The 12,911-nt window shown below is 42.9% G+C and overlaps 1 protein-coding gene across 2 annotated transcripts in view; it reads right to left on the minus strand.

Moving 5' to 3' along the window:
- CCBE1 (collagen and calcium binding EGF domains 1) overlaps positions 1-9,576 on the minus strand; it is a 173,721-nt gene extending 164,145 nt beyond the window's left edge. For both annotated transcript variants that reach the window (XM_081319338.1, XM_081319337.1), the window contains exons 1-2: positions 9,146-9,576; positions 8,873-8,953 (exon numbers count right to left, since the gene is read on the minus strand). In XM_081319338.1, coding sequence (XP_081175464.1) covers positions 8,873-8,953; positions 9,146-9,318 — 254 coding nt within the window. In that variant the 5' untranslated portion in view covers positions 9,319-9,576. The remainder of the gene's footprint in view (positions 1-8,872; positions 8,954-9,145) is intronic.
- Positions 9,577-12,911: the final 3,335 nt, after the last annotated feature.

Consider the following 12,911-nt stretch of genomic DNA (forward strand, 5'->3'; position numbering starts at 1 on the left):
TAATCCTCAAAACCATGTACCATGACCACCCATTCCTCCATTGTGGGTAAATTTGAATCTTTCCACCTTTGTGAATATACTAATCTCACAGCGGTCATCATATATGAAAACAAAGTTGCATATATTTTTTTTCCAGCTGCTTATCCATCAATGCCAAAAAAAAAATATCTGTGGTTTCAGTTGTATCTGAGTCTTTAAAATCTTTCTATTATTGTATATAATTGATTCCAAATTTTTCTAACTTTTTTATACATCCACCAAGCATTATAAAATGTTCCTTCTTGTTGGTTACATTTCCAGCATAGTTTTTAACCCTTTTCTTTTTCCTGACTTTTTTTCTAAATGGACCTTTACTGAAAGTTATCCCAAATTTCAGCTGAAAATGTTTTTCTATTTGGCTTGACTAAATTCCTTAGTTGCCCTAGGAGCTTAAGGATATGTAAATTTATTTGCTCACATAATTGACTCCTTTCTGTTGCTGGCAATCATGCCTGTAGGATCAGAGATTCTTGCCAAAGCTTGCTCTACAGGCCCCCTTTTTTAAAAAAAATCAATTTTCAAATCAGGAAAATTTGCTTCTTTAGCAATGTAAATTGTTGTACAAGAGGAAACTTCTACTAATGCCAAGGTTATGTACATCATTTTCTCATATATCCACATACTGTACAGCATTGCTGAACTATAGCCACAAAGTCAAATTAATAGTCAGATTTCAGTTTGGGAATCTTTCATGTACCCCTTCCTTATGCAGAGGCTGAAAAAGTTGCAGATAAGGGGATCTACAGATAATAAGCATACAATGAGAGTGGTTTGGTGCCATAAAGTCGAAAAGGAAATGCTTCCATCAGGTGCACCAGCAGCACAAGAAATTATCAGTTTCATTTGGCTGCACCAAACCAGCTTTGAATGCCAACAGGGGGCAAAGTATTTATTAAGGAAAACGTCAGACCCTTTCAGTGTTAATCACTGCTGTCTGCCTGGGTCTAGTTAACAATTTTTATAAACAGCCTGGAACCATTAAATCCCGCAATACATCTTCTTGACTAGCCTGCAGCTTATAGCAAATGTTTACATATGTAGGATAATCAGCTGCTTTTGACACACTGTGTCTCGAAAGACACTCATTATCTTCTGACTTCAGCACCAAGAGAATATTTCCCTTGAAAGCCACTTCATACAAACCACAATAGTTGCACATCTCACAAGCCTTCTGGTGTCATAACAACATAATGCAGACCCTAGCAGATACACCAAGTATGTATTGTTGATACAACGATAGTATAATCACAGCAGAAATGTCTCAGCAATTTCACACTTTTACATAGCCAATGCACTATGTTTCAAATGTACTATGCTTAGATTTTATATGGAAGCCCTTCAAGCTTATGGCTGTATTCCAAGGAAAAACACATGCATACTTTTCTGATTATGATTCAGCTACATAATTTGCATATCCAAACTCTTTTAATAGTTAGCATGCTTTTTCTCAAATTGTTTTTTAGTTTACCTTGAAGCCCACCCATTATATGTTAACAAGAAGTATAATCTGCCTCATCACTTTTTCCCCTTTTTGCCCTAACTTTACCTTATTATATTGCTATGCGGCATTATTCTTTTGTGCTATAAATGTTTAAATTTTCATTTCAAAATAAATTTTGAATTATTAACCTTTAGAAATATTCAAGAGTTAAGGTTTGAATTCTGCAAACAATATAAGTCATAGAAGGTAATATCAGTTATTTAAGCTTGGTTGAACTCCAAACAACCAATTTAAGTGGTGTTAAGTAGAGTTGAATCTTGTTATTTGAATAAATATATGCAAATTTGAAAAGCGGAAGAAAATACTGGAAGAAGGCAATGTCAAGCCACTTGTACAGTTGCCAAGAAATCTACCTGGAAGTGCATATGCTGTCAGCCAGAATCAAGCTCACCTTAGAGGAGACTTTATATTTAATAAAGGCAAGCATCCCAAAGATGTTTTTTTCCCCCAAAAGGCAATTGGAGTTGCTTGTCTTTCTTTGAAGACGTTACAGTTCTCATCGGGGAAGCTTCTTCAGTTCTGACAGGATGGTGGGGATTGGAAGGATTTATATTCCTTGCAGACCAGACCAGCTGAATCCACGTGGAATGGCCAGCTGAATGTGGCTGTTTCATAGCTGAAATGGTTTGTGCATGGAACCAGGAACACTTTTCATCTAATCCATTTTACCTAATCCAAGAGAGAAGCAACCTGGAATTAAGGAGAAACTTCCTAACAGTGAGGAAAATTAACCAGTGGAACAGCTTGCCTTCAGAAGTTGTGGGTGCTTCATCACTGGAGGTTTTAAAGAAGAGACTGAAAGGGTATAGGATATCCTGCTTGCACAGGGGGTTGGACTAGAACAGAGGTCCACAACCTTTTGGGCACCAGGGACCAGTTCCGTGGAGAGAGGTTTTTCTGTGGATTGGAGGATGTGTTGTTTTGTGTGCTGCCTGCATCCCGTGGATGGGGCTTTGCTTGTTTGCGCAGACCGGTTGCTGGCATGCCATGGACTGGTACTGGTCCATGGACCGGGGGTTGGGGACCTCAGGACTAGAAGACCTGCAAGGTCCATTCCAGCTCTATTCTGATTGATTTTATTGATAATAAAATTATTGGTCTTTCAATGCTACTATCTGCAGAATATCAGAATTCTATATAAAGTAAATCACTTACAAAATCTTCCATTTCCAAGGTGATATTTCATAGGCTTTCACTTAAAAGAGAATGGCACGCTAAAATGATGCATTGTGTAACCACAAAATCTGCAAGCAGTGCTTTTGTATATTACACAATACCCACTTGGCTAATAGAAGACAAAATGTATGAGAAAATGGCTATGCTATCTTTATATGGCAACTATTTCTACAGTGCCAGAAAACATTCACATTATTTCAATATTCATATCAATTCTGTCTTGCAAACACTTGAATCATGTCCAACTTGAAAAAAAGAAACACCAATTTGCTCTTAGAATAAGTTCTACAATAATTGCCTAGGCCAATATTTCCAACAATCATAGACCACAAAATGAACGTTTGGAAAAATGTGCAGCTCGCTCAGTTAAACAAACATCCTCTCCATTAAAGAATATAAATAAATAAAATAATTACGATTGCACTTGTGTATGCTTTTCTATCCTATCCAGCAGGGCCTTTTAAACTAAATTTTGTATACGAAAATTTAATCCAAATTTTTGAATAAGAATTCAAATTGATTTATGAACCCACACTCATGGCTTTATTTGACATTATTATCAATGCAAGTAGTCCTTGACTTACAACCACAGCTGGGCCCAAAATTTCTGTTGCTAAGCAAGACAGTTGTTAAGTGAGTTTTGTCCCATTTTACCACCTTTCTAGCCAAAGTTGTTAAGTAAATCACTGTGGTAGTTAAGTTAGTAATACAGTTGTTAAGTAACTCTGGCTTCCCCACTGACTTTGCTCTTCCAAAGGTTGTAAAAGGTGATCACATGACCTAGGACACTGCAAATGTCATAAATATAAGTCAGTTGCCAAATGTCTGATTTTTGATCATGCGACCATGCGGATGCTGCAGCGGTCGGGTGAAGAACACTCATAAGTCACTTTTTTCAGTGCCATTGCAACTTTGAATGGTCACTAAACGAACTGTTGTAAGTCAAGGACTACCTGCATTGGGGGATGTTCTCCTCAAAAATGATTTGGCACAACTTGTAACATCATCCAGAGGGTCTGCTTGGAGTTTGCATCTTCTCAACAGCATGAGCGTTGGCCTTGATGTTCTGGAATAGCCCATCTGGCCTCTCACCACTGGGTGTTGCGAAACCCACTAATTTTTAATGGCCATTCATCTACTGATCTAGGATTTTGTTTTGAAGATATTTTATTAGGCCAGTGGGAATTAGGATCTGGGGAATATTTTACTCTGTAAAATGCTCAGAGACTTTTTTTTAAAAAAAATTGCTTCACATACAAGGCTCACAAAGTTAAGACTGAGACTCTGTCTCCACCCTGTTGTACATTGGTTTCTTCCTTAGGTATTTTCGTTAATAGAATGTAAACATTTATCACATTATTGTTTTAATGTTTTACACTGTGGTTCTTATCTTGAGTTGCTTTAGAGCAAAATGGGCAACATATGAATTGAATGGAATGAATGAAAACAGACAAAAATACAACAAACAACAAACAAACAAGCAAACCAAAACACACAATGAAAACCATTACAACACATTAAAAACATTACAACAAAAGAAAAACCATTGCGACACATTAAAAACTATTGCGAAAAACTATTAAAAACATAATCTGCCAGAATATAATGCAAATTTACCAACAATATAGTCTTTCACAGACTCTACACTACCACTATCTTTAGGCAAGATGACAAAGTCAAGTCTTCAGGCCCTTCCTAAAGGCCAGAAAGTAAAGACCAATCTAGGTCCCGGAGGAATAATGTTCTAAATATGAAGGAAGAGTATGACTTTTTTAAAAAATAAACAAATTAATAATAAATCTTCATATAATAAAATGTACACAGAGGTGCGAGGATCTATAGCCCACTTGAAAGGCCATGTTTAGATACTCACAATCATATTTCTTATTTGTGCTTTCATGAGATCAAAATTCCGCTTAGTGTACTCAAGTTAGGAACTGCCCTTGATTTGTGCTCTGAATTTTAGCATTACTAAGTTGTACTTAACTTGTTTGTTTCAATGAGGTTTCCTGTTAGTGAAACATTTTCACAAATTAGTAATTCAAACCCAGCATGAATGTATCAAACTGAAAAAAATATTATGTATAAACAGCTGACGGTCTTTGATTTATACAAGATAGACGGTTTTGCAGCAGAAGAGTGATGGCAAGTAATGAATTGTTACTTTGTATTAGAGTTCTCAAAGTTATTTTTTATATTTTAATATGTATGATTTATTTAATATTGTCTTATTTTATTTCATATACAATTGCTTTAAAATAAATGTTCATTTGAAAGAATAGAGCTTAATATTATTCTGCAGTATTATATTGTCCTGGACTTTTAATTTAGAGTATCCTTGTTTTATATTATATTATCAATTGTAGTATTGTGTTTTATTTATTTGGCAAATTTATCTAGCTGCCCTTCTCATAAGCGGGTCTCTGGACAGTGTATAAGAAAAAGAACATTAAAACAAATCTAAAACAATAATTAATAATTAATTAATAATCAATTAAACACAAATGCAGTAGTCCTTATTTAGCCATCACAATTGCGACTGATAGCTATCATTGAGTGAAGCAGTCACTAAGTGAAACTGCTTATTGATCTTATTTCAGCTTTCCTTTGCTTCAGAGACCTGCAAAGGTCATAAATGTGAGGACAGGTTGATGACAGTACTTTGTTATCAGTGTTGTAACTTGAAACAGTTGCTAAATGTCACTAAACCAAGAGAATTCTAAATTAGACAACTCTAAATCAGGATTACTGTATAAATAAGACCGTAGATAAAAGGACTAACATCTTACAAATGTATCTTGCATCAACTCACGGAATCCATTTCCATGAAATCCCCAACATGTTATGTTATTGTATCAATTGCTGTTTTATTCTATAGTTGGTACTAAGATATTAGCACACAATAAAGAAAACAATTACTATTCCACTATTATCCTTCCCTGTAAGCAATGCTGTCTCACAGCCTCCAGAAAGGAACAAAGAAAATGCCCAGTTGAGCACCACCAATCCACAAGCTCCGTAGACTGACCCTTTCAGGGACCTGGAATTCATTTAACATCGAGAGTTCTACGGCATCAAAAGAAGTGAGTGGTGGTGAACATCAGGATGCAGCTGGCAAGAAGACAGCCGAATGGTAGTGAACATATTGATATGGCAAGTGGGCAAAGACCAGGTCACCACTGGTGAATACAAGAAGGCTGAAGACCCTTGTCATGGATCCTCATGGATTATCGGTGGTTTGTGGATTATCAGAGCTTAACCAAGGTAAAGGTAAAGGTTCCCCCGCACATGCGTGCTAGTCGTTTCCGACTCTAGGGGCTGGTGCTCATCTCCGTTTCAAAGCCGAAGAGCCAGCGCTTGTCCGAGGACGTCTCCGTGGTCATGTGGCCGGCATGACTAGACGCCAGAGGCGCATGGAGCGCTGTTACCTTCCCACCGTAGCGGTCCCTATTTTTCTACTTGCATTTTTACATGCTTTCGAACTGCTAGGTTGGCAGAAGCTGGGACGAGTAACAGGCGCTCACTCTGTTACGCGGCACTCGGGATTCGACCTGCCAAACTGCCGACCTTCTGATCGACAAGCTCAGTGTCCTAACCCACTGAGCCACCGCGTCCCTTAACCATTGGTTCAGGCATTGCTATACTGTAATTAAAACACAACTTCTATGCTGAAGGGAAATATTGGTTCCCATGTATTAAAAAAGCTGTAATAAAGTCTCTGCCTTCCTCCTCTCCCAGGACGTTCTTCTCAATACCAAGAGAGAATAACCCTAAACTATAGCGGTTAGATTTTCAACACTATAGATACTGGTAAATTTTGTAAATAGTAAAGCAACAGCACTAACCTTTAGCTACGAGCACATTCTGTAATTCTGAATACAATAAGCATACATTAGGCAAGAACAGGGATTGCTAGCAAGTTGGCAGGAAGCTATTGACAAATCCATTGCTATGATTCATAATTTGAATTTTAAATACAAATTAAAATGTTTTGACTATACTTAAGGAGTACAGAACCTACATGGAAACAAAATCAGTTAAAATGTAAACTAGATCGTCATCATTTTCATTAAAGAAACAGATTTCGGTAAGACTTAATGAATATTCAAGAAGTTTTGGTTTGTGTTTCCTAGCTATTTTCAGAGTCATTGGAAAACACTTCAAAACCAAGACCAAAAAGACTATCAATAGCAGAATTAATTACCTTCCAAAAAACCCAATGGTAGATCAGGTTACAGGGTTCTGAATAGAAGTGATTGTGGATTTTCCCATATATCTTGATTTTTCTATGTTAAACTTCAAAGAAAAAAGGAGGTATCTTTTACGAGCCTTATCTGTGATTTTTTTTAAAAAAAATCAAAAATTATCAAACAAAAAGAAATAAAATTTGTAGTTCTGATATAAAAGCGTGCCGGGATTGCACAGGACTTTAGATTCTCTTGCAAAAAGAATGGTTCAGAGCACATGGGAGTGTGAACGTAGCATCCATTTGTAACACTTTAAAGCAGACGTGTCTTTTGCCTGGCTCATGTGACAGTGCAGAAAACATCTCTAGGATTTCATGTTTTAATTATACTGAGTAATCAGTGGCCAGGCTCATAGGAGCTTCTGATAATCAGCTGTAATCAGAAATATACAAAGGTCGAACAGCTTGCCTTCTCAAACATCAAAAGACTTTTCCCCTTGTGCGTGGGAATATTACATGCACTTCTATGTAAAACTATTGTGAGGGTGGAGAGAAGATAATAAATGAGGGGACTTTCATTTCAGGATAAAATGAACAAGCTTATCTGCGAAATGCCTTAGCACAGCTTTCAGGTTAGGTCCAATTTATAACTTCAAGACAGAATGAACCCTGGAAGGAAACAGTGATCACCACCCAAGTGCTAACTGGAGAGCTGTATACAAAAGCACGCAATGGGCAAATGAGAAGCAAATTCAGGCACTCAAAGCTCTTGCAGTTTAATCCTCCACCTGCCCATCTGTAACTGCTCACTGCCAGCTTCACAGTTGTTTGAAGTCAGGATGAACAATAGGCAACCTTGGGTTCAAATCAGAGAACTTAACAAGTATCGCCTGCATCCAGAAACACATTGAAGCCGTGCATTTCTTCACCTGTTGAGTTAGTTGTTCTCTCTCACCCAAGAGTCAACAAAAGCTATATGGCAGGAACGCTGCTGTTCCTATCCCCAACCACTATCTTGCTCTCTGCCTCAACCTTGATGAACTCTAGCAGTTGCATGTAACTTGAGATGGTCAAAATAAAACATTAACGAAACACCTGTGCGGTTTAGGAAGCTTTAAGCCTTTCTCAGAAAAATGAGATTCCCAAATGGCACCAAGGTTAAGGGCAAGTGAGGAAGGGTTCCAAGAACTGAAGAAAAGAACCCACTGGTTGTTTCCCATCCATGCCGGGATGATGGGAGCAGACAGGGTCAGGCTCTGAATTCCTCAAAGATCCATAAGGACCGAAAGTTATGTTCCCTGAATAAGTTCCCTGAGGACGGGGCTCCAGCACCAGTCCCAAAGCTCAGAAGACAAAACCTTTGGTCCCAGTGACGGGGACCCAGTTTGGATCCTGCCACGTTATCCTGGGGACACGCGTGTAGTCGCCTTCGTTCGTGATCCATAACTTTCTCCTAAACGGAGGACTAAGCCGTCTATTTCTCTTTCTTGCCTCTGCTCTCCTTTCCCATCTTTGGCTGAGGCTGGAGCCAAAGCGAGCAGCTGCCCTTCCTCTGAATCGGATAAGGCAGGGGTCTTCAAACTTGGCCCTTTGATGACTGGTGGACTTCAACTCCCAGAATTCCTCAGCCAGGCACGCCTGGCTGAGGAATTCTGGGAGTTGAAGTCCACCAGTCATCAAAGGGCCAAGTTTGAAGACCCCTGGGATAAGGCTTTTGCTGGGTATCTCTCGTTACTACAAGGCAAGGGCAACCCTTCGGCCGACGGGTTCGGAAGTCCCCCTTTCAAACTCCGCAACGGCCCCGGCGTCCCGCGCCTTTCGAGCTGACGGCTGGCTCCGAGGCTGGCCTGTCTGCTCCAACCTGGGCTCTTACGAGAAGCTGCCATTCCCACCCCCCCACCCCACCCCCACACAGACACCCCAGTCCCCGTGAGGGCGAAGGCGCGAGAGCGCGGCAGCGCGCCACTCACCTGAAGCAGGTGCTGAGTTCTCCGCCGGGCTTCAAACACGGGTATTTGGTGGTGGCCACTTTGCTCTCGGAACACACTTCCCTGCGAGGCGGACAGAAAGAGAGAGACAGGGCGGCTGAGTGGCCGAAGGAGCGTCGGAAGCGGCGCAGCGGGGGCTGGAAAACCAGGCGCGGGGCAAAGCGAAGGGGAGGGGGGGGGAAAAACGAAAAGGAAAAAGAAAAAGGAAAAGGAAAAAAAACCGCGGGCGCGGCTGGGCCCCTCCCTGCCACCCACCTGTCGCTCTCCTCAGGTTCCTCGCGGTAGGTCCAGGCGTGCCCGAGCGCCGCCAGGAGCAGCAGCAGCAGCAGCCAGAGGCGCAGGCTCCGCGAGGGCGAGCGCAGCGCCAGCAGCAGAAGGCGCCTGGCACCTCCTCCCCCGCCGCCGCCGCCGTCGCCGCGCGGCACCATCGGGCGTCCCTCGGAGCTGGCGATCCGCGCCTCACGGGCTCTGGGCGCCGCCGCTGCCGCCGCCGCCGCCGCCGGGCGCGCTGCAGGCGAGGGAGGAGGCGGAGAGGCCGCTGCCTCCCCCCCCCGCCCCCGCGGCGGGACGGCAGGAAAGCGGAGCGGGCAGGGCTGAGAAGGGGGCCACCAGATGCCGCCCAGGGGCGAGCGTAGAGCGGGCTGGCCTGGCTAGGCGAGGGGCGAAGAGGAGGAGGAGGGAGAGAGACAGAGGCGGACGGGCGGCTCGTCTGAAGCTCGCCGGCCAGGAGACGTGGAGGGCAGAGAACCGGGGTCAGCAGCTGGTGTCTGGGACGCGGGGAGAGAAAGGCGGGCGGGCGGGCGCGCGCTGCCTTCTGAGAAAGGGGCCTCCTGAGGCGCAGCGATTGCCCCTCAACATTAAAGGATTCCGGCCCAGATGTGGACCTGGCTGGGAAAGATCCCGGCTCTGGGTCAAGGCAGGGCAGGCGGGCCAAGCCCAGCCGCTTCCCCTGAGGTACTGGAGAAAGAGCGGCGCGCGCGCGGGAGTGGTGGTGGTGGCTTTAGCGGCTGGAAGCCGTCGAGAGAGAAAGTGGGCCGAGCGAGCCGTCCTCGAGAAAAAGCCGAGAGCTGAGGGCGGGTGGGGGGTGTGTGTGGAAGGGAGCGGGCGAGCCGGCTGGTAAGGGACCGTTTGTGCAACCTGCAGGTCAGGATATAGGCGCTTGCCAGAGATGCGGGGGAGGGGCTTTGGCGGGAGGGGAAGGAAGGCCGGGCACGAGGAATCGCGACCCGGGAGGGGGAGAAGAGCGAAAAGGCAGACCCGGAGCACGGGTGTGTGGGGGAGGGGCGGGGAGGTGGGCTTTGAACCCGGAGGTTGCAGATCGGTAAATGAAGACCCGATTGGAAAGTTGCAAATGGGCAAATTGGGGGGTCAGGGTGGCGAGGTGGAGCACCGGGAAAGGTTATTGGAGACCAGGAGTTGGAGTCAGATGGTGAGGAGGCAGTTGTTACCTTTCTAACCGTGAGATTAGACCAGGGGTAGGCAACCTTGGCTCTTTTATGACTCGTGGACTTCAACTCCCAGAGTTGGCTGGCTCAGGAATTCAGGGAGCTGAAGTCCACGAGTCATAAAAGAGCCAAGGTTGCCTACCCCTGGATTAGACTTTCTCTGAGTTATTCGGCTGTAAACGGGTTGTCCTCAACTTCCCACCACAACTGAGCCCAAGATTTCTGTTGCTAAGTGAGAAAAAATGTCTCAAGTGAGTTTTGCCCCAATTTACAAATTTTCTTGCCGCGTTTGTTAAGCGAATTGCCGCAGTTGTTAAATTAGTAACAGGGTTGTTAAGGGAATCTGGTTTCCCCATTGACTTTGCTCATCAGAAGGTGGCAAAAGGGGACTACATCATCCCAGCACACCGCAACCGTCATAAATGTGAGTTGTCAAGCATCTGAATGTAAATCACGTGACCATGGGGATGCTGCAACGATCGTATGTGTGGAAGATGATCCTGTCACTTATTTCAGTGCTGTTGTAACTTCAAACGGTCACTAAGTGAACTGTTGTAAGTTGAGGAGTACCTGTGCTCCAGATCTATTCCCCCCCCCTATTTTTAAGCCAGTCCTCTCCAGTTTAATGCTGTTTCTCAAGCTCGGCAGCTTTAAGCTGTTTGGACTTCAACTCCCAAAACTGAATTCCCATGCTGGCTTGGGAATTCTGGGAGTTGAAGTCCACACAGCTTAAAGTTGCTGAGCTTGAGAAATGCCAGTTTAATGCACCACCCAGCCTTAAGTTGAACAGTCCTTAAGTTGACAGTGGCCTCCTTTCAGCCCGTATTGCTAACCAGTTGTTCTCTAGGGCTGGTGGCCATATTTTTCAGGCTAATGATCGCTCAACATCTGGTTACATAATAACATGGTGGATATTCCTCCCCGAATCCATGACCTCTGCAAGGAACTGGCTGTCCTTACCCAATTCCCCCATGCCTCTGGTTACACTGCCCCTTGACCTCATTTCTCACCAAAAGGGAATGAAACAATACACCGAGACACGTTATGACCCAAGTAGGTTGGCTTAAGCAAGGAAAACTAGCTTTTGATAAAAAGAAGGGTCAGCATCAGACTGCTTAAATTCTAGGCTGGGACAAGGTAAGGCCAGTTAAGGGAGACGCTGTTGGTTGGCTGATGCTGCCATAAATTACCATTTGTAAATGGTTAATCGCAGAGGACTCTTAAGGACAGATGCAAAGGGAATACAATGCAGTATTCCCACCCTTTAAAACTCCCGTGAATCAGGAAAGCCAGAAGCATGGAATGAAAAAATAGTAGGCAAGCACCCAACATACCTGTGAAGAAATGGAACCATGATTTAGAATATGAGCAGAATTGTGGAGAATAGGAATATCTATAATATTCCCTCAACCAATTTAATTAGAGCTTTCCCGCTGCAGTTTTTTTAAAAAATTATTAGAAGAAAATCACTTTGAAACAAGATGGGCAGCAAATAAAAATAAATAAATATAAAATCCAATGTTATGTCATTTCTATTTAGGTGCTTTGCAAGATGTAGGGTAGGCTGGATTTCATTTCATTTTTATGGAAGCACTGGGAAAATTCAGTCCCTGGCATCAGGGAAGGATGTTGAGCAGAAGGTGGGCTACAGATCACTTTGATTGAGAAATGAATAGAATTATTGTGCCTAGAATTGGGCACAAAATTAAATGGGTGGGAGTTACTCAGAGATCATTTCCACTGTTCATATACATCTAACCCTCAACTTATGATCGCAACTGGGACCAGAATTTCCATGGTTGGTAAGTGAGTCACACCTGATTTTACGACCTTTTTGCCATAGTTGTTAATGCAAATCACTGTAGTTGTTATGTGAATCATCTACCTATTAAACAGCTTAACCCATTGGCTTTGTTTTTGGAAGCCGTCTGGGGAGATCACAAATGGCAATCACATGACCCCAGAACACTGCAACCATCATAAATGCATGCTGGTTGCCAAGCACCAAATTTTGATCGCATGACCCTGGGCCTATTGTAACGGACATAAGTGTGAGGACCAGTTATATGTCATTGTTCTCAGTTCTACTGTAATTTAGAACAGTCACTAAATGAATGGTTGTAAGTCAAGGACTGCCTGTATAAAGATAGCTCAAATTGCCTTTTCTTTGTGTTACTTTTTGTGATATCAGATTAAAAGCAACTGTCCTAGTTTTACCTAGAAACATGAATGTGGATTTTTTTCCACTTTGAGAATTGAGTTCTGTCCAGTTCCACCTTCATTTTTCCACCGACACATGGGCAGCTTTTGTCAGTCCTCCCACATTTCAGGTGAATTGTCTGATTTTAAGCTTGTCTGAAAAAGTAAAAGGGTAAAAGCCAATAGAGTTGAAAATCTGGTTTCTATTGGACAGGGCAGGAGGGGGGACAATCCAAAGGTTTTTTTTTCTCCTGAACTTATTCTGAGCTGAAAATTGAACAGATGTTCCAAATATGTCAAGTGTCTTTACTCCTATCTCATCACTAAAATGTCATATATTTGCATACCTCTGTAAGGATGGTGAACTTGGACCCCTA

This window comes from Vipera berus, assembly GCF_964194415.1.
Source record: "Vipera berus genome assembly, chromosome: 2".
Classification (NCBI taxonomy): domain Eukaryota; kingdom Metazoa; phylum Chordata; class Lepidosauria; order Squamata; family Viperidae; genus Vipera; species Vipera berus.